Source organism: Pipra filicauda, unplaced genomic scaffold, assembly GCF_003945595.2.
Source record: "Pipra filicauda isolate LSUMZ 115617 unplaced genomic scaffold, ASM394559v2 scaffold181_size1560634_pilon, whole genome shotgun sequence".
NCBI lineage: Eukaryota > Metazoa > Chordata > Aves > Passeriformes > Pipridae > Pipra > Pipra filicauda.
Window position 1 is genome coordinate 1,300,320 of NW_024104289.1, and position 26,466 is coordinate 1,326,785.

Sequence of the window (26,466 nt, forward strand, 5' to 3'; positions counted from 1 at the left end):
TATCACTAGAGATTGAAAGCTCTTGAAAGCATAAACTGCACAGGACTATGCCCTTGTTTACTGCATGGCACAAGAGATATCCATTCTATCAAGACTTCTGAGGGTTTATCAGAAAAGGGAGACTATAGGAAACCTTTTAAGAAAAGACCTTCCTTGAGTAATCTGTGGGGTTTCTCCTAAATATAGCCACAGAATAATATGTTTTACACATTTATAGCTGCTCTCCTCCAAGACTCTATAGTATCTTACAATTAAAATTTGTCCATTTCCAGCATTTTTAAGGTAGAGTTATAGGATATCCACAGAGGACAGACATAGTTTGCTTCAATCAACACTGAAGTTCAGTCCCTCTTCACCTTCCTGGTAGATCACAGCAGCTATCTAAAGGTTTGCCCTAAATCTAGTTGACATAAATGGAAAGAATGCCACCTTCTTTTCTTTGAGTTGGTTTATGAAAGCCATGTATGGAAATGAAAGGGGAGGCCAGTTCCTTGTTTCAAAGTAACACAACTGCCTTAAACAGACCTACACTAATTTATGGTACCAGAGATCCTTCAAATACAAAGAATCTTCAAAGAAGCAAGAAGTACTGATTATTGGAGGGCACAGTGGTGCCAATTCCAACCTTGTTCTCTCGAAATGGTCATTGGGTGTCTGGTCATCACAGCCATTAACTGGAGTAATTTTAAAGGTTCTGTGCAGCATCCAAAGGACCCTCAGTAAGATACTATAATTCCCTACAACACATGGTTCATGCAAACCAAAGAGCACCTCCCTTGATCCCAGTGGTCATGGTTAACTCCTCCCATACATCAGGGTTACTGATGGGAGCACAGTCTCTTCCTTGCCACTGATACAGGTCCTGAACACCACTTTTGCTGTCATTTTTCAGTCACAGATGCCTGACATTCAGGGTTTCCCGTTTACATGTCTAGCATTAAACATCTGGCCTGATATAAAAGTCTCCTACTTCTGGAGAGACTTATGGAGACTTCTTTTAAACACCTATGGTTCTTCTGGTTAATCCCCTATCAAGATGATCTTAAAGTAAGTACAATCAATCCTCCATATGCTATCCACTATACTTACCTGACAATTTTCACGCAGATGCCACAGCCATTTTTAATTACTTCTTTGAAATTTAAAGTCTACTTCAGCAATGTATGTGTTTTCCTGACAGGTAAGTGATCTCTGACTGAACCTTATTTTGTAAAGGCTTCTGAAACACTCAAGGTTAAACAGATAAAAATTCAGCCTTTATTAGCAACTATGAAATACCCAAAATTTTGACGGATCTGTCTTGGAATACCACATTTGAAACTAAAGACCAGGAAATCTTTACTTGCTAGCTACTTAAGATTTGGTTCTCCATGACAGAAAAAGGACGGTCTTGGTGGGCCTGACAAGAAAACTTGTGCTTTTACCTTCTCCTGCCCAGCACTTAAAAGTTCTCTGAACAAAGACCTCCGTGGCCTCATATGAGTGGGGAGGCAACAGAGCAGAAACATCTTCCCTTGCCTTTACCAACCACACACCTCCTCTTTCCTCTGCCCTGCTCTTTGTCCAGCGTGGAAGAACAGGCCATAGTTTTGAGAATACAACCATTTCAAACTCTTCCCAATAAACTAAAAATGCCTGACTGGGTATTTCTGGCCAGTTTCCATCCACTGTCTCACATTTATTTTTATTTTTAAGGGAGTTTTGATCCCCCTCAGCCACCAGCAGCAGCCTGTGTATAACCTACTCTCATGTTCTCTGATTTAACTACAGCTTCATTTACCCCTTCATCAGGATAATCCATATCTTAGTTAAGGTTTTGAGATGCAGAACAAACTTTGTGGCCCAAAGCACCCAGTTCACTATTTCTGCTCAACAAACAGTAACATTTTGAACCTGTGTAAGGCAATGTGCCCTCACCCTGGGGAAGAAGTGATAAAAAAAAGCTTTGTCTCTATGCCAAGTGTTTTCTTGTTGTTTAATGAATTAATGACATTTTTGTTCAAAAAGTTGTCCCAAGTAGGCCAAATCAGAATGTTTTGACTTCTGTGTTTATAGGCAAGAAACTGGCATTAATTTAAGTAATATTGGCACAGTAGGATGTCTTCTGCTGATAAGTCACTAACATTCAGGGTTGACTCATACTTTTTTCATAGTTTCCTTCTATGATTTTGATCAAATATATACAGGTAGGAAGCCTAGCTCTAGACCTCAACTGATACCTAAGTCTCTTGGAATTTTGATTCAAAGTCTTTTCTACCGCTAGTGAGAAAAATGTTTCATACCTGAATGAAAACATTCGAAATCCTGTAATATCAGCTTTCAAATCACGGGAATGTAACTTATGATCACTGACAGAATCTTGCTTGATACTTCAAAGAAAACAGGTTCAACATCAGAGACTCAAACTTTTGACAGATATGATTTGATAAAATATTGATTAAATAATAACAAGCAGTCATTCTGCCAGGTTTAGGCTGGCAAATGGGCCTTTGTCCTGGTGCAAACTTTCCCTATGCAATCAGGTTCACTAATTTTAAAGGGACTTTTCCAAGTGATAAGATTTACAATTCAAATTATAATCCAAGTTTAATGTTAAAGAGAAGTAGCAGAGACAGCTCTACTTGGCACATTTCTCAGCTATTTTTAGCTAACAATGTGGTTACAAAGTTTATCTCTCAATAAATGCAAATAAAACTTAATTGTGCCAATTCTTCACCTCCCTTTTAAAGTTAATTTTTAAAGTGGGTTGAGAAACATACACATACTTTCAGCTTTCAAGTTCCTCTTCAGAATTCAAGCTCAATGAAGGATTGCTGAACTTTCCAAACAGCCAATGTGGATTTCAAAACTTCAGAGAGAATAAATAGTATGAGAATAGACTCCTACACAGTTTATTTGTGGTCCAGGATTCAAAGAAACTAGCAAAGTACTTATTCCCATCAAAACATACTTTCCACTTATAGTTGTCTCCTAGGATTTGGGATGGCAATTCCTATTGAATTTCTATCTAGCTCTGTCAACATGAAGTAATTTTTTAACCCCAATATTAAATATATTTACTTGGTTTCTTCAAAGTTGCAAGAATAATTACAAAAAGCTCAGGCCTGTGAATGTCTGTGCATGGAATTCTCTTCAGCTTCAGCTGATGTTTTATCTGTCTGCAGATTTTCTCTCCCAAATTAAACTGGATTCAGACTCATTTCAGTCTCCTAAAATCCCAAAACATAAACTATGATTTTCAAAGGCAGCTGTTGTGAGGAGAAGCCTCATCCCAATATAAAACAGCTTCAGAAGTCTGATTTTCAGAGGCTGAGTGCTCTGCACTTTGTAAAAATCAAGACCTTTCAAAGATATCCCAGTTTAAATGACTGAACACTTAAGTGACTTCTAAGAAGATATGGCTGTCATGTTTAAAATTAAGTTTAAAATAATCTAAGTTCATCATCCTGTTGACAGTCAGTCAGGAATGAGGCAAAGGATTCAATGAACATCTCTTTTGTTCTGATTCATGAACCATGATGTGGCTTGAACCATTGAAGTTAACAAAGATAACAATCCCAAACTATAATTAGCACTGCAAATCACCTAAAAAATCTAAAAAAAAAAAAAAAAGGCAAGAAAATAAAGTCTTTCGATTATTGCTTAGCTTAAAATAACCAAAGTGTGAACACACCTGCTTAAATAGTCTCCAAAATCGTTGTGCAGATTTCCCCTCATGATGCTTACCTGCATATGGAGTGTTGGACTGACTTAAAGAGAGCTTTAATGACACATCAGACTGGGATCACGACCTTGTTCAAACTCCATGCATGGAACACAAAAAGGTTTTGAAATTTCATATTTTATCAGGCCAATACAATGGGGAAAACCAAACTGTTGGGTACATAACTCGACTGTTTTAGAAAATATTATATGTATGAAGCTTTTCATGGTTTGGCCCTAAGAGCATGGAAACCCTGCCACAGACAAAGCTCCTGAAGCTAGATATCCTTGCAAAGAGTTAAATTAATGCTCTCCTAAAATGGTACTGGAAGCAGTCATTAAATGGTGCTGAACTTGATTTCTTCTGGACTACACCACATGCTGCTAGAATGTGTTTCAAGTGGTATCATCTGCACTTGGATTTTGAAAGTTGGTTATTCTTTGTCTCTATTATGTTCATTCAATCTAAGGAAATGTAGATGGGAGGAGGAAATATAGCAAAAAAACCCAATTTGGGTCTTACCAGGAGTTCTTTTAAGCATATGTTCTGCTTCTGTGGCAGTGATCTGTGAGACTGTGGTGAACACGTGGGCACAGTGCACAGATGCCCGTTCCATACAGTACCGGTGGTAAATCTGCCTCTCTCCAGCTTCCTTGTCGATGTCAAACTGGTGAATAATAAAACAAACAAACAAAGACACCTGTGTGATGTGCTCCTCAGACTTATTACCTCAAAGAAGGTTTCTTGTGCCAAGCTCGGTTTCCCCAGGGAATGAGAATCGTGGGATAATTCTGCTGTTTTGTCATTTTTGGTTTTTGAACTATTTTATCAACTTCAAAGGGTTTGAAGGAGCAAGAGAGGTCTCAGTTCCTGCACGTTCCTGAAAAAACTGCAGCTCTACAATGGAAGGACAATTAGATTAATGACCCCATGAAAGGTAAGGATCTGTGATATTTGGCCTGCTGGCTGACAATATATCATACTGCATCTTGCAAGGGCTTGTAGGAAAACTTGGGAGAGCAGGAAAGTTGCTGGTAACTGAAGGTATAGGGGAGAGAAGGAAAAAGGAATGAGGATGAGGACAGAACCAGGGGACTGAGTGGAATGGTGGGAATCATAGAGAGGTGATTCTGACTTGTGGTGGAGAGGCAGGATATAAAGACTCAGACACAGCTCCTGAGGGAACAAAGAACATAGAAAGTGAGATATTTTCTGATACTCAGAGATGTTCTTTCTCCAACTTCATCACTGTTATTTGCTACTTCTTGTATTTCAATTTAACTCCATTAATTTCTAAGTTAAAACCACTAGATGAGACCACCCCAAATACCAAAGCATTTCTGAATCACCTTTCAACCATGTAGCTACTCCTTTTTTTTTTACTGAGCTTATATCATCCTGATGCAAAGAGAAAGCACAACACCTCCCGAGCTTAAAGGTTCAAATGTTCACTCAGATGTCCACTGCAAAACCACTGCAATGAGTCTAAAAAAGGTCTCAGTGATTTCAACTAAATTACAATCCTCTTAGTCTCAAATGATGTTTCACTTATGGGAACAGAAGTCTTGACCTGCTAAGGTTGACAGAAGGGGCACCAAATGGACTGTGTGAGTTCCATGGAGAGTGACAGTGACTCTCAACGAGCTCTGTCGTTATCGCTGCCTAATGCTGCCCAGTCTGACTCTGATTGCATTTGACTGTGGAACTTCATTGCCTGTAAGAGATTTAACCATTATTACAGGCAGGGCAGACAGCACTTTCTATAGTTAGGGCTGTGTGACCTCTGCTTCCAGCACTTTAGAACTCAGCCAGAATAAACCTATTCAGACCGTGACCTTTCCTGCAAAGTAGGTGCTTAATGTTGGTACAGAACATATTTTAAGAAATTTGATCAAATGTGAACCATTTTGGGGGACTAGATTTAAGCAAACAGCTTTTAATTTTTACTTGGACATGTATAGATACAGATGTAGCTATAGATATCTTACAACTGCTTTGCTAAGAAAGTGCTTTTATCCACTGAGCACTAATTCTGCAGTGGTGCTACACTACTTGTGAGAAAGTGGCTTCAACTCTATTACTTGAAAATGCCACCCTAATGTGAACAAAAAAAAAAGAACTCTTGAAAAATCTCAGCTGAAAACTTCTAGAGAAACTAAATGCTTTATTTTGGTATTGATGGTCCCCTATATCAAGAGTTTCTAAGTTTCCCAAAGAGATTTTTAGAAAAGGTAGGAAATACACTTTACAATATGCTATCATTTCTCAGTTGTATCACCATATATCATATTTTCAACAGTCCCCATGGGAATCTTAAATGGTCTTTTCTCTAGGACAAATATCTCATTTGTCACAGAAGATGAATGGTAGAAGGAGCACTGAGTAGGTGGGCAGAGAAAGAAAAAATAAAGGTGAGTTAATTTGACTTGTTAGGGTGCCACAGATCTCTAGCATTGTGCATCACTTACCCTAAACCAATTCGCACACAGCTTTTAACTGAGCATTTGATTGTTCAAACACTTTGTGCTAAAAAAGAAACCAAACACAAAAATGGGACAGTTCTTTCACATGCTGGACAAACACACAAACGGGATGGGGCACCACTGCAATCAGAACTGTGGAAGTCTTTTCAAATACATCTTTGTACTAAAAATTCTAAGTTGCTAGCAAACAAATAGCTGCTCAAACTTCAAGGGTTTTTGTTCTCTTTCTCAGCAAGAAGGGGTTTCAATTACAAAATGTAATTAAAAGCTGAATTTGGGGCATGTTCACTAACTGTGGAAAAACACTCCCTCCAACACTACAAGGAGAAAGGTTCATAAAAAAATTGTTAAGCACTATGGCTTATTTCTAGCTAGCTTTTATTTCTTTGACTGCATGAAAGCACTTTACAGATTTAACACATATAACACATATCAGTGCTTATTTCTTCATTGCTATTCGTTGTCTCATCTTCTGGAAATGGGAAATACTTTATTTCGCGTATGCTTGCACGACTTTTGGCATTTTTCTGCAAAGGTACACAATTCCAGGGCTATTAGGAAGAATAAAGAGAGGACAGGGAGTTCTCACATTTCATTTGCTCTCACTCTCCAGCAGCTTCCACCAACAATCAGTAAAGCAAGCCCCTGACTTCTGACCTCACTTACAATGTGGAGCAAGAACTGTGCACTCCTGAGCAGGCTAGACAAGTGAAAATAGCCTCAGGCAAGTTGAAGGGCAGGTTAAATGAAAATTAATTGATGAGACAGGTGACAAATTTAGTCCACACAGCCCTGTGCAAAGACAGCTGAGCTTGCTGTGCCAATCTTAGCTCCAGAATTAGAAGCAACACGGGGCTGTGTGGAGCCAATCTGCCCAAATGAAGCAGCAGCTTTGCTCTTCATCCCCAAACCAATGTTCCTGCCCAGCAATGGGCTCTGCCCTCTGGGTGCATGTCCACCCCAGCTCAGGCACCTGAACTATGTTCCATATCCCTCATGTCCAGCTGGAGCAAAGCAAACCGCCCGTGAAGTGCGTCATGCTGACCACTGTTTGTTTGCTCTTACCAGCACAGGGGAACACGGGCAAAGCCACCAAGGAAAGCTGCATCCAGAGGAAAACAGACCTAAGCACATTAACTCTTTGCAGACCCATTTAGGGTGGAGAAGACCCCTAATGTCATCGAGCCCAACTGTTTCATCCCTCAGTGATTGTTAAAGACTCCTTCAATATCCACTTCCCCGTAAATATTTTACTGCTTCTCCCGGTGAGGATACCCTCCTGCCCTGAGTGTTAGAAACCAAGCAGATTATTAGAATTTACAAGATGGAATGAACTACAGGAGGAAATTACTCCTTTATAAGGCCAGTCTAATTGCAAAGCAACACAGGAAGATGTTCCACAGGCTCAATGCTTTTGGGATAAAACTTGCATTTGCTGCAGCGCAATCCTGAGGAAAAATTTCAGCTCATTTCTGTCTTTTCTATGGATCCATGTAATGAGCATAACATTTCACTCATGTCTTAAAATTTAACATGTTAGGAGGCACAGTAGGTAATCACTGAACCTTCAAGCATGACATTCTGTTTAAGACAGCTAAGATAATCACTGAATGAAAAAAAACAAATATCAAGTAGTTATGGGATACAGGTGTTATGTTTCTTCTGGAAACAGTGAACAGTCACTGAAGTAGCAAATCCAAATTTGACATTCCTACTTCAAAATGATAAAGACAAAGTGTAAAATATTCCCAAAGCACAAGAAGAATGATTTGAGAGTGGAAACGGAGGAAGGACTATACTGGCTACGTAAATACTTTTCTGAAAGAAATTCGGCACAATCCGCATAGAACCTCTAGATTCTGATACTAGACTATGCTTTCCTAAAGAAAAAAAAGTATGATGAAAACCAATGGAAGTTAAACCAGTACAAATTCAAACTGGAATTAAAATACGTAATTTTCCTGAATAAAACATTATGACACCTTTGCAGAAATAATACAGACTACCCTCACCACTTAAGCCCTACCTTGAGACTGCATAACATTTTTGTAAATATTTTATATCTCAAAAAAAAAAAAAGTACATTTTTGATGCATGAATATTTAACTGAGGATTTTAGACAGAGAATGAAATAATCTCTTCTGGCCTTTTAAATCAGCAGCACACTCAAGTTCAAAGTGATGCTGCAGTGGAATCAGGAACAGTCAGAGGGAGGTCTGGAGTTCAAATTCCTCACCTACCAAAAGGAAGAATGAAAAGACTTCTGTTTCCAGCATAATCTCACTGGATGCCAGTGCCTGATTTATGTAAGAATGATTCTTTTAAAATTCAGCTTACGTCAAATTTACCTCCCATTGACTGTTATCTTGTGCAAATAGAACTTTCATTCTGGTATAGCTCTGCGATGCCAAAAGAGAATGAAATCTACACTTCCTGGCTTAAATCAGATTTCCATGAGCTGCTCTGCTGACAAAGAGGATCAGCTTTGTATCACAGAGAGCTCAGGGACAGCCTGGACAGTGCAGCACTAGCTGGAATGAGAGCCTGTGCTCTGATATTGGCAGCATGAAAGCTCTTGACTATTCATTTTCATTGGGATTTTTAGTACTCTTCCTTTCATACCTCTTGGGACAGGATTTTCCACCACCTTGCAAACTAGACTCAGTTGCACTTGCATGAGCCCAATGAAAATGTTGCAAGCTCTAAATAGAAGAGTTACACGTGGCACGGTAATCTAAGGAAAAAAGCAATGAAGAATAAGACTAAGCTTTCCTTCTTCTCACTGGAGCACTTTTCTGTTGTAACTCAGATGGGTTTTTTAGTAAGAAGTATCACAGGCTGAAGCCTACAAACTTCTCCATTATGCCAGGCCAGTGGTTCCCAAAACCATTCAGATGGTCACCTCTCAAGATGAAATTCCAGGTTAAATCATTTGCCAAAACAAGCTGTCTATTCCCCTATCAGCTTGCCTGGACTGCCTCTCAGTCAATTTATGAAAAGTGTCGGCCTATTTAAAACCCTAAAGGGATGAAATGAGACCAAAAGAAATCCTAAATAAGCCAGTCCCCTTAAACAATGGGGAAAGCAATAAAAGATTAACATTCTTGATCTTCAGCTGAGAGATCAGTTCCTCTTGAAGAGAAAAAGGCTCTACAGACTCAGAACTTTTTTTCACAGAACTTCCTAACTTCTGGATTAGCTATTTTGGTTCAGTTTATCTTGGCAACAAGCACAACCCTACACTCACCAGTGTAAAAGCTACACTGGACATGGGGATAATGGGAGAATTAGTCCAGCTTGCTGGACTATTTAGACCTACAAAACCTCTTAAACTTCTGTGGGGAATTAAGCTCATAACACACCCCATTTGTTAGTGAAATTATAAAGTGTTGCCTGTGGAAGAGTTCAAGCCAGTAACCCATAGGAAGGGTTGGCAGTCCCTGACCCAGTCATCTACCTGGGGATCTTGATATGCTTAAAGGTAGATAAAAATATCACACACTGCCAGTTACTGGGCAAGTCACCTTCGATTTTGTTCTTTTTGTTTTCCCTCCATTCCTTCCTCCAGGATCAGAGTGATTTAAGTGTGGATATAGGAAGTAAAACGCTCACTGAATAGCCTGTTAGATGGTTACTGCCTCAGGGTTCTTTAGCTGAGACATGGCCAGTCTGTTTGTTACACACTGGCTTGGACATGACAGCGTTGCCTCTGGTGTTCACTCTGCTCCTGAGCACGTGCTAAGGGTTTAACACCCAGGTTTGCACTGCAGCAGAGGCAGCTAAATTTCCCCCAGATCCCCAGTCAATACTGTAAGAATACAAGAATTGTATCATTTCATACAGTAGTCACAGAATCCTAGAGTCATAGAAGTAAGGTTGAAAAAGATCTCCAAGACCATCGAGTCCAGCCTGTGACTGAACACCACCTTGTCAAATAAACCACAGCACTAAGTGCCACATCCAGTTGTTAATGTCATCCAGTTGTTAGGTTGGAATGCTGTGTTAGAACCAGGATCCTGTCTCTGACAGAGGCAAGGAGCAGATGGCTCAGGAAGAGGCCAGGAGTCACACAACATTACAGTCTTACACCCACTGTGCACCCTCCTATCTTCCAAAAACCCACAGATTGCCTCTGCCAGCTCGAGTAGGTTTTCATTCACCCAGAAAATGTCCTCTCACAGATTGCAGGCTGACAAGTGCCCTCAGCTCATGAAACACAGAGTTCTGGCAGCCTGCAGTTCAGGACTCTGCTGATCTTGTATCTTCTGGTCCTGCTTATCTACAGGGGTGGTTTTACACTGCAGTGGAAGAGTTCTGCACTGTGTGGGAAGTGTTAAACTCTCCCTACCAGACAAATTTTTGTGGACTGTGTTGGGGACTAGGAAAGGGAACACGAGGTTCCCTCTTTTCTCCACAGGAGCTGTACATGCCTGACTGTCTCTAGGCACAATTGGGCCACACACTTTCCTTCTGTGCTGCAACCATTTTCTGTGACATTTGGCACAGCCCATCCTACAGCTGCATCCTTCCCACCTATCTCAGCTGCTGCACTTAAAGCTGGTGGAAATTGTGCTTTAACCATGAAGCACGGGTCAAACATGAGAACTCAATTATGATTATATTTCAGAGGAAGAAATTTATGCCGTAACACTGACATAGGAAAACCAGACATTTTAATTCAGGATGAGAGGGGAGGATATGCCCTAAAAATATATTGTTTCCTCCAAAGATTAAATATGACAAAGCCCCAAAGAATGTTCTTCACTGCCAAATTGTTTGACCTTAATAGTTTATTGTTAGAAGGCAGCGAAAAGAAAGTCTGAAGATCTATCTCTCTGTATCATTTAATTACAGTAGATTAGCCTCTCATTTCTCAACTGACTTTTGGGCCAAGTTGACCTTTTTACAGGCAAAAGAGTCCTCACTAAGATAGTTAATTTTGTCAGGAACAGCTTTATCACTCTCTAAGCACGTTAAACAGTGGTGTAACAGCTTGGCATAATTTCCTCTATTGGTACCTTTAAATGTCAATCCACAGAGGGTATAAAGCATTATTATCATATTCACAAGTTTCTTCCCTTAAATATTATTTACAGCAGTTTACAGTAATACTCTAAACTGATATTTATGTTTCACTTCATATAGTCTCAGAATAAAATCTGAATAGACATTTCTGTATTTATGATGTAGCTGATGGTTACCAGTGAAATTTGTGAAGCTTTGCAGAAGGGTGGACAGTACCTTCTCACATAAAGTTTTCCATGCCATGTGTGAACAGAAAAAAATATATTATTACTGTGGCTAGATTATACATATATTAAAATCTACAAGTCCACTGTGATGTGAGATCATTACTTTTCCTTTTGAGTGCACAGAAAAGGGTGAGGCACCCGAAGTTACCAAGCAGGGGGAAAAAAAGTTGCTTTTGAGAAAAACAGACTAGTTTCTGGACTTCTTGCAGCTCACTAAATTAACCAGAAGCAAAAGAAATCAAAATTTTTTTTTAGAATTTCCTTTCAAAAGAAAGGCAAGGCTCTGACATATTTCAGTATTTAAGTAAATTTTAAGAAAAACAATCAACATTCTCTTTTTTAAATACTGATTTCTCATTTTGAATGCCCCTCTTTTTTTTTTTTACTATTGTTTCCTTACTAATAAATTATGTGTAAGAATGCAAGGGTAAATAAATGAAAAATCCCCACTTCCTCAAGAGTTAAACCTGAAACCACATGTGTTTAGTTCTTTCAATCCAGCTCTGTCCAGTAAAAAATAATTTAATGTACCTTTAAAGCTAGATTTTGCATATATACACCTAAAGAGAGTATGAGGGAGCAGGAATGTCTAGACTCCTCGACTGGGTTATTCGTGCTGCCTCATTAATGCACCTAAAAACACATCTAACTTAGGAGACTGGGTTTAGTAGGGCATAGATGGAGAGAGATCTGACAGACAGAAGTGACAGGACAAAGGAGAATGGCTTCAAACTGACAGAGAGTAGGTTTAGATTGGATATTAAGAAGAAATTCTTCCCTGTGAGGGTGGGGAGGCCCTGGCACAGGTTGCCCAGAGAAGCTGTGGCTGCCCCTGGATCCCTGGAAGTGTCCAAGGCCAGGTTGGATGGGGCACTGAGCAACCTGGGCTAGTGGAAGGTGTCCGTGCCCATGGCAGGGGTGGAATGAGATGATTTTTAAGGTCTCTTCCAACCCAGATCATTCTAGGATTCTAAGATTCTGTGTTTCTGAATAAGGCCAGCAGTACAAACTGCTCAGGCCTTGTCTTTGGAAGACACTGTTCCACACTGTGTCAAGCTTCAAACATCCAAGTAATTTTCTTCACTGCTTTCAGCCAAGAAAACACATGCACGATGAACAAGGCTCTTCTTTTAACTACCTCTACCCTCACTAAGTGCTGGAATGCAAAAATCTCTTTAATTCAGTTTTGCCTGTGACAATATTAGAAATCCCAGCTTATGCAATGCACGTCTTCTGAAGGCAGTGCTAAAGACATTTGGGTCCTTGAAAGGTTGGTTTCTGTAATGCTTTGAGTGGAAAGAAAACAGTGAAAACCCCAAACCACTAGACAGTTAACAAAAATTCCAAGAAACAGGTGTGGCTCCTTTGAAGTCAAAAAATACTTCCTACGTTTCCCAGTTACAAATAAGGCCTAACCTGAAATGCTTGAAATTAGAAAGACTTACTATGACTTGCAAGAGTTAAGAAATAGGCTGGGGAAAGAAAAAAACACAATTTAATACAGTTCCAGGGTATTTTGAGCAAGAGGGGGGCTACTGGTTATTTTTTCTGCTGCTCTTCATTAAGAAAGAGTATTGTGAGGCTGCACCTGAAAACTCAAGTGATGACTACAGCTGAACAGGTTTTACATTCCCTGGTTACTCATGCTGCTCTAGTCTCCACTGAGCTTTAAGATGACCTGTCAGATGACACAGACAAAAAGACACTCATGCCTAGACACCTCATGGTCTTACAAATACCATTTCTTGTGCTCTGGAACCAAGAACTGATCACTCAGACATGGGTCAATCACAAGTGATCACACGAGACAGAAAATAGAATATATAGTGTAGCACAGTAAACAGAAAAGGAGCCAGGAGCTGATTAGCTAAAAGAAAAGGAAAGAATGAGAAAAATGTCTCTTACATGGTCAAGATTGTTGTAGAAATCAATACTGGCTGCACACAGGTATCTCCCAAGCAGAGTGGCATGGGTGGTAAAAATTGTGGCGACGGGAAGTTTCTGAGACCGAGCCAGTATCAAACCCACTCCTGCCTGCCACTCGTGGAAGTGGGCAATTATATTGGGCTTGTCCTCAAACTGACAGGAAAGCTGAAAATAGAAATAACATACATGAAACATGCATTATCCTGCCCATCATCCCAGCCCCAGAAACCTCTGGTTTGTTTTTTTTTTTTAACATGATGCCTTGTAAGTGCTTGCTTTCTTTCTTGTGACAAAACAGTACAACAATTGAAGTCGTCACGTGTCTTCATTCCCACCAGCCCTAACCCTTAGCCCAAGGATGGGCCTCAGAACAATCTTCCTCAAGTGTCAGGAACTCTGGCAAGGACAGTCACTCTTATTTCCTTTTACTTGCTCTTCTGCTGTTGAAGCTCTTGTTTGGATAAGAAAATCATGAGCATCTATGACAGAGAGATGATGCTGCAGGTTAACTAAGCTTCCCCTCTTCAGAGTGACATCTGAAGTCACAGTGCCACCATTAATTCTGTCTGTCTGTCCATATGCCCTGTTCAAGGCAGTATCTGATTGCTGAAACATGGCTTGACTGGCTTCCAGGACAGTTTGGGAGTGTGACAGCTTCACTTCCAGAGGAGAGAAAAAGGCAGTTTGAGGTCCTGCTTGTAAGAGTATCCTGTGACGAATAAGGCAATTGAGAAGAAACAGTGGGAAGTGACATAAAGACACAGCAGAAATCACACCGGGCAGCCTCCTTGCCTTTCTCCTAGAAAAATGTACTTAAAAGACCATCTAACATTTAAAACTTAAATACAAATTTGACCTACATCAGGTATTCCATTCCTTAAAATTATAGTTTCTGAAGTGGAGAATAGGAACCACATCCTAAAGCATTTCTGGTCTGCAGGCAAGGTTGAAGTTTAAAAATCTCTAGTTTTAAAAACTGTACCTCTTTTAAAAACCAGGCTGTTAATGATCCAAAAATCACAGCATCGTTGGCTTCTTGGTCATGATAGGGGATCCCTATATTGCTGGCATCCCAAAATTCACCTTTCCACCTGTCCAGATTCCAAGCTGCTGATCCTATGTCAAACAGTAAGACATATGGACTGCCCTCTATCAGCCATCTTCCAAAAAAGACCTATAGAAAAGAGGCGAGGCTATGTTAAAGACATTAAATAAACAAAATATAAAATATAAATAAATATTAAAAAATAAATAAAATAAAGCAAATGTTAAAGTGAATGTAAAGGCAAGTTAGAACAATGATTTTCATCCATCAAATCTAAAGTATTTTACACAGGGAATATGTGATCACAGTCCCACACACCCAGGACTTGCAGTTTTCCTTGCAAAATAGGTGGAGTAATATTGGAACAAAGGAAACTACAATCTTTAGAAACGTTTTATTTCTAAGACTTTCATTTTAGATTTTCATTGCAATATTAACCTTTTTTCCATGGGGAGAAAAAAAAAGCTTAGGAGGACTGCACCTGGTTGAATAATGAAGCTTTACGTTCTTATTGAAGAACATTAGATTTTGTTCTTATTTCCAAATTATTATTTTCTGTCAGTCATATTTGTATCCAATCTTTTGCCATTTATGCCAGATCACTGGGGCTACCTGTATTTACCATGATATTTCCTCATTCTTCCCATTTGGCAGAGTGGAAGGATCAATCCAAAGGTGTACTAATACCTAAACCCACATCAGGCTAAAAATACAGCTTTCCTGCTTTATCTTTAAACATCTCTAAGAGTGTAGAACTTCACTGCCTTAAGTGACCCAGCTGTACCCAGATTGTACCAGTCTGCACAGTCCAATTATCTCACATTAATTCCACCATCAAAATGGATGGGACCTCAGAGGCTGAACCCAGCCCTGATGCTACGACAGGCTGAATAGAGGTCAGGTCTTGAAAAAATGAGTTAAAAGCTCTCAGACCTGTTTGCACAAAAAACACAGGGTGTAACAAAGAGAGGTCTGCTCCTTTTTGCTACTTATGTATTTCTTTCAGGCCATCCAGATTTGTTATTCAGGAAAATTAGGTTAAAAAGCAGGGACTTTGTGTGAACCCAGACAAATTCAGATTATTCACCTAAATGTGTAGTCAGGTTGTGGCAAGGGACACACCTGATCTGAGAAGTTTGGAACCCTTGGTTTAAAACGATCCATTGTGATGCATAAGCAAAATCCAGACATAAATGTTAATAGGATAAGTGCAGCTCCTGGAAACTACAGCGTCATTATTAGAGATCAAAGCTATATTTGACGTCCCTGGGACAGATTTGCTGCTCTATATGAATATTCCAGCAGCACAGTGCACATGTGAGTCTGGCAGAGTTGGCTGATTAAACGGAACCTATTGCTGGAACAGCATGAAGGGTATGTACAGCACAGCAAATTATCTGCCCCACAAGTCTAGAGCTGTTTTCCAAACAAAGGAGTGTTACACTGTTTGCAGACACCTCTTTATAAGCAACAGAGGCAACATGGATAATTTGATCAATCACTTATGAAAATCTGATAGAAATAAGTTAGATTAGACCTTTTAGTTTGACCCCAAACAATGGAAGCATCACCTCAGTGCCCCCAGCAGACACTTTCCCAAGCTGTGGCACATATTCATCCAGCAACACACATCTGCATGACATGAAACAGGGCATTAAATCCTAATAACAGCAGGACTGCTCTTACAAAGAGAGATAATACATTGCCAGAGCCACAGCTGGTGGCAGTCCAAGAGCTTCACGAATTTTTACATTAAAGTGTGCCATGCCCCTTGGCCACAGACAATTGTAAAAATGCTTCCTTGCTGCTGTCTCACATCTGTTCAGCACACATTATAAGCAGACAGCTTTTCCTCCTGCAGACTAACATCCCTGAGGGCCTCAGGGTTGAATCAGAGTGAAGGCAGGTTCTAGATCTCTGCTGAAGGCTGTCAAGAAAGGAGGTCAAACTTAGCATGTGTTATCTTCCACTGATTTTCAGGTCATCAGCTGTTCCCAAGGCTGCAGGTGCTTGCGGCTCAGTAGCTGCCCATCAGCACAGCAGATTCCATCCCTTTCATCGATATTGGAAGAAATTTATTCCTAGTATACTGTTGCAGAAACTAAGTCATGGAAAGGCCATGAGGTTTGACTGAGGTATCACGGAAAACACTGGTTAAAAATTGTGTTGAATCATGTTAAAAACGGGTGAATTCACTCCTGGTATTGTGGTTTAACTGACAGTTCCCTAGGACTAGTTGCAATGAGCAATTCTTTGTCAGCTGGGTGCTTTTCTTAAGTCCCTTCCTGGCTTTCAACTCAATATAATGCTACATAAGACAAACCACGAGCTAGTGGAACCCTCTCCTCACTCCAGCACAAGCAAGTGGAATGAAGGGCTCAGTCAAAGTAAGGTCATACTATATCCACTGAAATCTCACCGTACCTTGAGACTAGATAAATAATTCATTAATCCAATTAAGCAGTTAAAACCTGTAATTGGATAAACTGGTTCTTTCTCAAAAATAACCTTTAATGAATTGACTCTGCTGTTCTAACAGTGGGTTCTGAGCCTCTCCCGTGGTGACATTGAGCAGGACTGCTGTGTCAAGTGGAACGGCAAGAGCATTAACCCCAACCGTAATCTCCTCACAGTCAGCTTTGTTGCCCTGGGAAGCAGCAGCACATCTGATTTACCTGACACCCCTGGCTTTTCATGTTGTCCATTGCCTTCTTAACTGCAGCATTGGGAGGCTCACAGAGTTCCACCTGAGTCTTCACATTCTGCTCAAAATAGGGGCCGATCAGAAAATAGTTTTCGCCCCATTCGTCCGCTGTCGTTTTGGCTTTGCTCTGGATCACGGTGTAAATGCCTCCCACTGCAAAAGAAGATCACAAAGAACAAAATATAGAAAGGGAAACAGGCCACAGGCCTCTGTAATAAGCTCCAACCCACCTCTAGTTAAACCACTTCACACATGTAGGTTCTAAGTAAAACCCAGACTCTATTAAGTAAATAGAAGTTCAGTCTCTTAAATGATATCAGATCTTCACTGTTCAGTTGAGGGATTCAAATCCTGGGGCTCATTGATTCTGCTGCATCCCAAGCATAGCCTTCTGGGTTTTTTATTGCTGCAGTTCTAATTTCAAACATATTTTTCATTATGTGGTAAGATCCGAGCCGGCACTTACAGTTTGTTTGACACAAACCACTGAGAGAAGCTGAGGGACTGATGGATGTCATGGACTACTAACGACAAAAATGGATAGAAACCAATATCCTCAAAGCAGAAGCTGCCTCATTCCATCATCATTCTAAAGAATTATTAAAGCTGGAATGAATGCAGCCTACACTGACAATATAAATGTCTGCATTGTCCTTGGCAATACTCCAGGCAAGAAGACTGTGCTACACCTTTCAGCAGTGACATCAAAATTACATATGGAATCAGCACAGAAAGCTGCCAGTGATTCATAGTTGGTGCTCCAGGCTCACTTTTTTCAAGGTACTGAGATATCCAGAGGTGTCAATGCACCTCACCCAATTGCATTTGTCAAGAATCTTGAGAAGTTACCCACTTTTCCTTAAAAATCTGCCACAAACAACCACTATTCACAATACAGCAGGCTGAAGTTTTTTGGGAGATTAGTTCCTAGATTAATTAAACTGTATCCCCTGACAACTACAGGAAGCTTTCTGCAAAGCCTGGTATCTTGCAGCCCTGAGGAATCCAATGAGAGAGATACATATTTAATTATGCTCCTAGAAAAGAAATTGTGCACTTAATTTCCTTTTTGCTACAAATATCCCATTTGTTTTGAGTGCTGGAAGGATCCCTAGCTCTAATATTTTCATGTCAGGATTCTAGGTATTTAACAGAAGAAAAACAGATGCAGTTCCAATCTACCAGCTTACTAAGTAGAATTAGCACGATAAATTATTTCCCTTAGTAATTCAAGACCTATTAATACCCTTAGTAATTCAAGCCCTAAGAAGACAAGAATCTTGCAGATCTGTGTTCCTAAATCACGCTCACAATTTTAGAGTTTCATGTCATATAGATGTGGGACTGCAGAAGGAAATTTATGCATAACACTATTATTTTTCACTTCATTAGGACCAGAAAGCTTAAAAAACTAATTTATAGTCATCATATACTTCCATGGCTGCTTTGCACAGGGATTTATGGAAATCCTAGGTAAGTGATACTGTATTTTCCCTCTGCTCACAAGCTGAGAGATTCTACTCAAAGAGCCTCAATTCAGATAAACATAAAATTTTAATTATATGAGGCAAGTCAGAAAATTCAGCCTAGAAAGTGATAGTTAGGATGATATGTCTGTTCTTACAGAGCGGTAAATACATCACATGGGCATAAGGGGCTTCAGTCCAACACGGATAAACAGGAGGCTTGGTAGAAATCTTAGTCATGGTTTGAATTGGCAGGAGGACAGAGCTCAGAATGAGGGAAGAGTTGAGTGCAAAGCAGCCTGGGGATCCAGGAAAAAAAAAAAAATAGAAAATATGACTTGCAAGATGAAAGATAAAAACATGATAAAGCTGTATATGACTAGAGTGGTGCAAAGGCCTTTCCCCCATCACTGGAGTGCAAATCAGCCTCTTTCACACTGCAAGGGGTTCAACACTGAGCTGAGGAGATGAATTTCCACATATATTCATTTTTAGAGTAATAAGGAAGTTGCAGCTGATGGGCTGGGTAGAACCTGGACCTTTATTTTGCACAGCCAGCAGCTGAGTGTTTCTTTCCATAAGGTTTTGTATGTCCTAAAGCACCAAAGATGTAGGGAAAGCCTCTTATGAGGGAAAAGGTGGAAAGTGTGCTGTGCTCTGCCATTGTAATCTGTTGCACAGCAAGGTAAAAAAACATTTCAGGGAATTGATTTGCCTGAAATGCAATGAAAAGTACTCAAGACAAAATGCTAATATTTTACAACTTTTTGTAAATATTATATATTTACAGCTAGGTAAAAAAGGTTTCGGGGCATTGATTTGCCTGAAATGCAATGAGAAGTACTTAGGATAAAATCCTATTTTTTTTACAATTTTTTGTAAATATATATATATATATATGTTTTTTATATATATATATATAACACTATAAATTATAAAACCAGTACATTTTAGGGACTGCAAAAACTCTTCAGAAAATAGCTGTGATAAAAAGCCCTGTTACCTGGTCCCAAAACTGGCTTTTGTCTTCCCAGTTACTGTGCAAATGTGACTCACGAAGCATGTCTGTGCATAAGCTTTAATTGACAGGGGAGGGAAACTGTGCAAGTGAAACTATGGATGTGGGAAGTGTTGGGTATAACTTAAAAAAAGACATCTTGAGAAGAACAGAGCAATGTCTAGAATAATGTGTTGACTTTTGAAATCACACTTTTCCACAGCAAATTCAAGGAGCACACTGTATATCATTGAGAGATAGCTTATATATGCTCAGTTACTCTGAATTCCCTGGAAATACCCGTGCCAGTAAGCAATATCCTACTGAGTAACAGGGTTGATACATTCACTTGGTGCCTTGGAGAATTCTCAAATTACTTGCAACGATTTGGTTAACCTCCCTATTCTTCTCCAATAAGATGTTTTAAGGCCATATTATAACCAGAAAACCTTCCCAAACAACAGGGATGTACCAAAATGTTACAAGTTTCTGCATCCCGCCTCTGAAGTTTTGTACTTTGAAAATGGTTTTAAAACAAGCAATAAAAGGAAAAATGAGAAATAGATGCAGAATCAGGAGAAATCAGATGCAGAGAACTGGTTTGGAACATCACAAACATAGGGAATGAGCTGTAAAACATGAATACAGAGATAGTTTAATTTTCTGGTCTTCATCAAAATGCTTTATTCAAATATTTAAAGTTTTAGTGGTTTTAAAATGCCCTTGAAAGAAAAACATTTCTATTATTTCTTTTTAAAATATGTTTTTAACTTTTCTGCCAGAATAAATTAAATCAAGTTAAAAAGTAAGTCAATAAATGTTTTCCCACATTCGTTTCCTTACCATTCTTCTTTTTTTATTTTAAGGAAAAAATAAACTGGCATGGAAAGGGGAACTAAAATGTTTGGGAAAGAAGGATTTTTTTAAATTAAGAGAAGTTTGACCTTTTCCACACACTCTTTTCCTACACAACAGAGGACCAGAATAATTCCAGGGCTCTTCAGCTTCTTTGCCATGGCCTGACCAGGCCACTCTGAAGGCACCAAAGCTTTCCTGAGAACCACATCTGCCATGGGATCCACGAGAGCAGTTTGACCCCAGGCTCAGGACTCAGACTGACTTCACTGCCACAGTCACTTATTACACCAATTACCCTTTTGCCCTTCTCCTCAGAACGTGCCTCTGGTCTACACAGCTGTGATAAAAATTGGGATTGAACTTTTTTTCTAATATCTGATCGAAATTTGATTGATTGATTGATTGCCTGTCGAAACATCTGGGGACCATTTATAGAATAAGGTTCTAAGATGTGTCAGGTGGAAAAAAAACCCAGAATATTCAGATGGCAGATGTTTTTTCATGTATTATTTTGGGCTATGTTTGTGGCCAGGACTTATCAGAAGATAGAAGTTCTCTACATTCTGTGAAATTCTAGCATTCCAAGCATATTTTGAAATAATGCTGAAACGCTGAAATTTGTAACAGATGTCCACAATTGAGAAGCTATTTCTGTGTGCATCATCCCCAATGTTTAAGATTTCATCAGAAATTGGTTTGACATTGACACACCACCCCACTCTAGAGCTGCACAGAGCTCTGATGCTGTGCTCATGCCAAGTTTATGCCAGCACATCCCCACTCCCCAAAGGGTGTTACTTCAGCTGTGTCATAAATTACAGGATTCACCTTCTCCCAGGGAAGTTTCATCATGGAAAGACATTTAACACAGAGGAGGTAAAATCCTGGTCCCACCGACTTAATTTGACTTCCAAGAGTCCAGATTTTCACCAGAGGAACCACAGATCTCTTAACCAAGTTTTCTTTTTAGCACAGTCTTCATTCCAATGGGGATGGAAAAAAATATTTAAGATTCATCTACCGGTAACTCTTGAGCTAATCTGTTCACAGCTGAATGATGATACAACCTGGCTGTTTGCCCAGCATTTTTAAGCATTCTTCTATTTTCTATCTAAAAGCTGCTAGTGGTGCAGCAGGGGATACTGATCTAAATATCACTGGAATTACTTTAAAGACATCTTTACGGAGAACAGACCAGATCTTGAACATTTTCAGCCCTTCTCATTAATGTGGCAGAAAACCCACGACAGACAAACCCAACACAGACACAAGATCTACATTGTTTGTAGCCGTTTCATTTTCTGCTCCTGTCCTTAAAGTTTTTATTGATCATGTTATGGGGGAAGGAAAACCGGTCCTTTTTTCCACAGATATATGACCAGGCCTGGCTTTGCTGGGGCATGATGGTCAGGAGAGAAGGGGAAAGGTGAAAAATGCTGAGTTTCCCCATGATTACATAGAATCATAGAATCATAGAATCGATTGGGTTGGAAAAGACCTCCGAGATCATCGAGTCCAACCCTTGGTCCAAATCCAGTCCATTTACTAGATCATGGCACTCAGTGCCACCAGATATGCGGCACTGCACTGGGGCCCTGCATTTTTGCCCTTCTGCCACAGAAACACAGTAGATCCACTTCCCAGTATGGGTCTTGCCCATCAGTGAAAAGCCAAATAAAGCGAGGAAAACCTTGCAAAACAAACTAGACTTTTCTCATTTCCTTGGCAGAGGACTTTCAACGCAAGAGGATTTCAGTGTTGTGCTTGGTTTAGCTGGCAAGTTCCTTTTCACGTGACTTGGGGGAAATGAGAGGGAGAGTGGCACTGGAAAATGAGCCTTTTTCATTTCTCATTCCCTCCTTCAGCTATCTTATCTCTGCTTGCTCCAGAGAGAGAAGAGAAGAGAGAGGAGGAACAGAGAGGCCAGTGCTTTCCAACACTTCTGTCAGAGGTTTTAACTTAGCACAGGCTGCAGCCAAGACAGAAAATATAAAAAGGGAGCAAGGAGAAGTAGAAAGCTCTGCTTTATTACATTAAATTATCTAGACTTTAAAAATTATAAAAAAATAAAGAGGGACAACTTTACTGTTCCAGTTGCTGAAAAAGAAGTGATGAGACCCTGGAAATAATGGATACTTGTAGGTCTCTACTACTACTCTGACACACCTTTACACTGCCAGAAAGGAAGAACAAGACCTTCATGTTAAATGCTCAAAATTAGCTTGCCAGGCAATAAATCCAGCTAATTCTTATCCTGTCCTCTGTATTAGGAACATATACAGCAACCCTATATATATATATATACAATGAACTCTAAAACATGCAGCAGTATTAAATCTATGTGGGGTCACCCTACTTTGTCAAATAAACAATTCCTCCTTCTGCTTAAGGAGATGGAAAATATATAGTATAAGCTAGTATTTCCTAAGCCTACATATCTCCTGTGGTGACTCTCCCTGTACTTTGCTGGCTACTCTCTCACAGTGCCCTAACATTTTCCAAGAACTGTTTATAAAAGTTAAGTCACCACGGAATGGTATTTAACCACGTGACTTAGACATTCGATTGCCTGGAAGTTGTAGAAAAAAAACCTCCCAGTATCAAGAATTTACCAGAACTACAGGTTGAAACTCTTTATAAAGAGTTTTTGCACAAATGTTTCCAGTCATGGTTGGTTGGTTAAAGGAAACTCTGCACAGAGATCCAATTCTAACAAAGAAATTGCTTTCTGTGACTAGTTCTGTCAGCCCCATTCAAATATACGGGTTTGGTAAGTGGTACAATTAAAGGCACCTTATTTTTAAACTAACTGGATAAATATCCACCCATGAATATTTATTCTCCCATAAATTGTGAGAATAGTAAATTTTAGCTGTGTCAGTAGATTTGGCGTCAACAAGAGCTCTGTGAATGATTCAACAATTCACTGCACTTTGTACACACACAGGAATAACAGATAAATCTAATTGTTTTATTTTTTCTTAAACACACCGCGTGATAGCCACAACCACTGGGTCCAGATGACTCAGAATATTTATATACATACTACGGAGTTCAGAGATTGTAGTGACAACATCTGAATTTCCTAGATTTCTGCTGCCATCTGCTTGCCAGAGGCTCACTTATCATGCACACTGCAAAAGGGAATGCTGCATGCTCCAGGTTCTGGCATTAGTAAATGAACTCAAAAATCTGACTTAAGCTACTGAAAAAGAAGCTCACAGGGATTCAAAGTGCAAAACTTATTCTGCAGCACCTTTCAGTATTGATGCAGCTCAGCATTTTAAAAAGAGCAACGCAAAATCGCCCTGCAGTGCAGATTAAATACCAGAAGCTATCACAGAATAGTAATTCCCACTTCATGGAGATAAACACCAGCACTGCCTGCTCCTCTCCCACATATTTCCCCTTTAAAGTTAAATTCTTAATAGATTATAGATCCCCTTTCCTGATTAATCTCTGTTTATCTGCCAGGACAATAATACACTGGGGGTCGATCATTTACTCAAATAACTCACTTTTGTGGTGGAAACAGAGCTTGTTACCCCTTAGTGAACTACACATACCTGAAAGGGGATGATTCAATGAGTGAGTTAGAGGCAGGAATATCTTTCCCTAACAAGCAGGTGCCCTTTGCCTGACCAGCTGCATGCAGTGAACAAGTGAAGCACCACCTGTGTTTGCAAAGAGCAGTCCGAAAGAGTTGCAGCTGGTCACTGACGTTTGTCCAGTGGCTGCAATGCAGCTATATTTATTTATACCTCTTGCAAGTCTGGCCTTTTCTCCACACTACTTTAGAAGGCTGAGGGAGAATCACAGAATGTTCTAAACTTCTCTGAATTTGATATCTGTTTTACACATTGTTTTCATGCATGACATTCCCAAGTGAATTTGCATGGAAGGTAAAACACAAACATGTACAAAGGAACATCTATACATCCATACACCTGTACACCCAGACTTATCACTTGGATGTTTGAACAACCTCTCCCTGGTGGTGAAACACATAAAGACACACAGACAACCTGACTATGCTCATCCCACAGAAGCAGAGGAAGATGCAGCCCACACACAACGTGCAGTTACACATGGATGCCACACGCCCTCCTCCCAGTGCAGCCCACTTGTCCTTCCCCAATCTCTCCTTTAATGCCTTGCTTGTCCAAGCCCTTCATGCCTCTCTCCACTCCCTTAGAAACTGCAATACCAACTGCCAAGTGCTGTACAAACCTTTGTGGGTAACCTCCCAGGAAACTTCGAAGAGCAACAAGTCCTCCACTGGCAGGTCATCATCCTCCCACTGAGGGAGCCCGTTCAGAGATGTTATGGACAGAGATCTAGCCAGTGGCATCTTCTTCAGCCCCTGAGTGCTCTCCACACAGGCCACAGCAGTTAGCCAAGGTCCAGTTACCGTGGCAGTTCTCTGCAGTTCTGGTCGGAGCAGTCTGCAGGTGTGCTGGGATCCGAGAAGGAAATTATTCAGATAGCTGGGAGCTAATGGGTTTAAACTGTCTGACCACCAGCATTAAATTGGCTCAGGGAAATCCTCAGGGCTTGAGAAGCAGCTGCTGGTAGAGGTAAGAATTTAAGACTGACCTGAGAAAGGTCTTGACTGTTTTGGGGACACAGCTCTTTCTTTTTCTTCTTTTAGAGGGGGCTAAAAAACGCTTTGGGGCTCCTCAGCCACAGCATTCAGTACCTCCCACCACCTCAAGGACAATGGAACCAAGAGGGTTGTAAATTCAACACCGCCCCGAGCAAACTCCAACAGGGAGGACCCTGTGAGTTCATCACCTGATTTGAGTCCAGCCCCCGAGTCCTCCCCTCGGGATACACCCTCCCATTAACAGCCATGGAGCTTCCCTACCTGCTGGCTGCTCACCAGCCGGGGTGTAGTAGACTCATTCTACACAGTGGCTCTCAGGATACTGGCCAGGTTCAAGGCTGTTACCTGTTCCTCTTCAGTTCATAGTCTGTAGAAGCCTTAGTTTACCTCGTATCCTTCCTCCACAATTATTTTCCAGCTGTGTTTCCACGGCTCTGCAAGAGCTGTTGGCTGCATTTTGCTCTCCAGCAGCCCTGCAGCCCTGTCAGCTTCTACAAACAGAGCTACAAAGGCTCTATCCCTACTTTGTCATTCACTTTGCCCCTCCTTGAAGCCCTGATCTTTGATTTTCCAACTGGTTTCTCTTTTCTATGCCATAGATCTTTTCTGGCCTCTGGGCCCTTGTGCTCCACCCAGAGAACTCAGTGAGCACAGTGAGCCCCTGCCTTGCTCCAGCACAGAGCTGGGATGCTGCAAGCAGTGCACACACATCTGCAGAGATGCTGGTCCCTCACTCACAACCTGAGATCCTCCAAGCTTCCCTGCTTGGAAGATTCTTATGTGCTTACATGTCTGGTGGAGGAGCCAGTGCTTCTGGGGCAGCTGTGTAGGTTAAATCCGATGCTGAGCTCGGAGCACAACCTGCCCAAAATCCACAGTTCAGCAGGGAGCAAATCTCCAGGTGAGACCCAGGACATCTCTGGCACTGTGGAGAATAACACTGCACCAGCAGGCATAGAGGGGATGGCTCTGAGCTCACTTAAGACAAAACAAGTCCAAGACAACTGGTCTGGGAGACAGGCAGCCTATCTGCATAAAAGTCTCTTACACATCATACATAATGCATGATGCAGCTGAGCCTACCTTAATGACTAACTATCCCCCAAAAGACTTGCTCTTCCACTTCCACTTCCCATGTCCTCCTTGCATTTATGGTACTCAGACCTATCCCTGGGCTCATGGATACAGCTCACTGAACTAACCTAAGGATGTAGAAAACTGTTTTCTCAAGTGAGGAACTAGAGCTGTCTCAGAAAAGAGCCTGGCAAGAGGGGATGGAGAAGCACAGCTGGGAACAGAGGGAGTTTAACAGTTTACAAAAAAACTTATTTAAGTTTTTTTGCCTTATTTACCAGTTTACAAAAACAAAACAAAACAAAACAAACAAACAAAAAAAACAACCTGGCCTGAGAATTGTTATTTTTGG

The 26,466-nt window shown here is 40.5% G+C and overlaps 1 protein-coding gene across 1 annotated transcript in view; it reads right to left on the reverse strand.

Annotated features, from left to right (window-relative positions):
- Positions 1–25,149, reverse strand: part of GYS2 (glycogen synthase 2) — a 41,860-nt gene extending 16,711 nt beyond the window's left edge. Inside the window, exons 1-6 of the mRNA XM_027711709.2 lie at positions 25,031–25,149; positions 24,665–24,890; positions 17,085–17,266; positions 14,347–14,538; positions 13,344–13,529; positions 4,226–4,370 (exon numbers count right to left, since the gene is read on the reverse strand). Of these exons, the coding sequence (XP_027567510.1) occupies positions 4,226–4,370; positions 13,344–13,529; positions 14,347–14,538; positions 17,085–17,266; positions 24,665–24,785 (826 nt within the window). The 5' untranslated portion in view covers positions 24,786–24,890; positions 25,031–25,149. The remainder of the gene's footprint in view (positions 1–4,225; positions 4,371–13,343; positions 13,530–14,346; positions 14,539–17,084; positions 17,267–24,664; positions 24,891–25,030) is intronic.
- Positions 25,150–26,466: the final 1,317 nt, after the last annotated feature.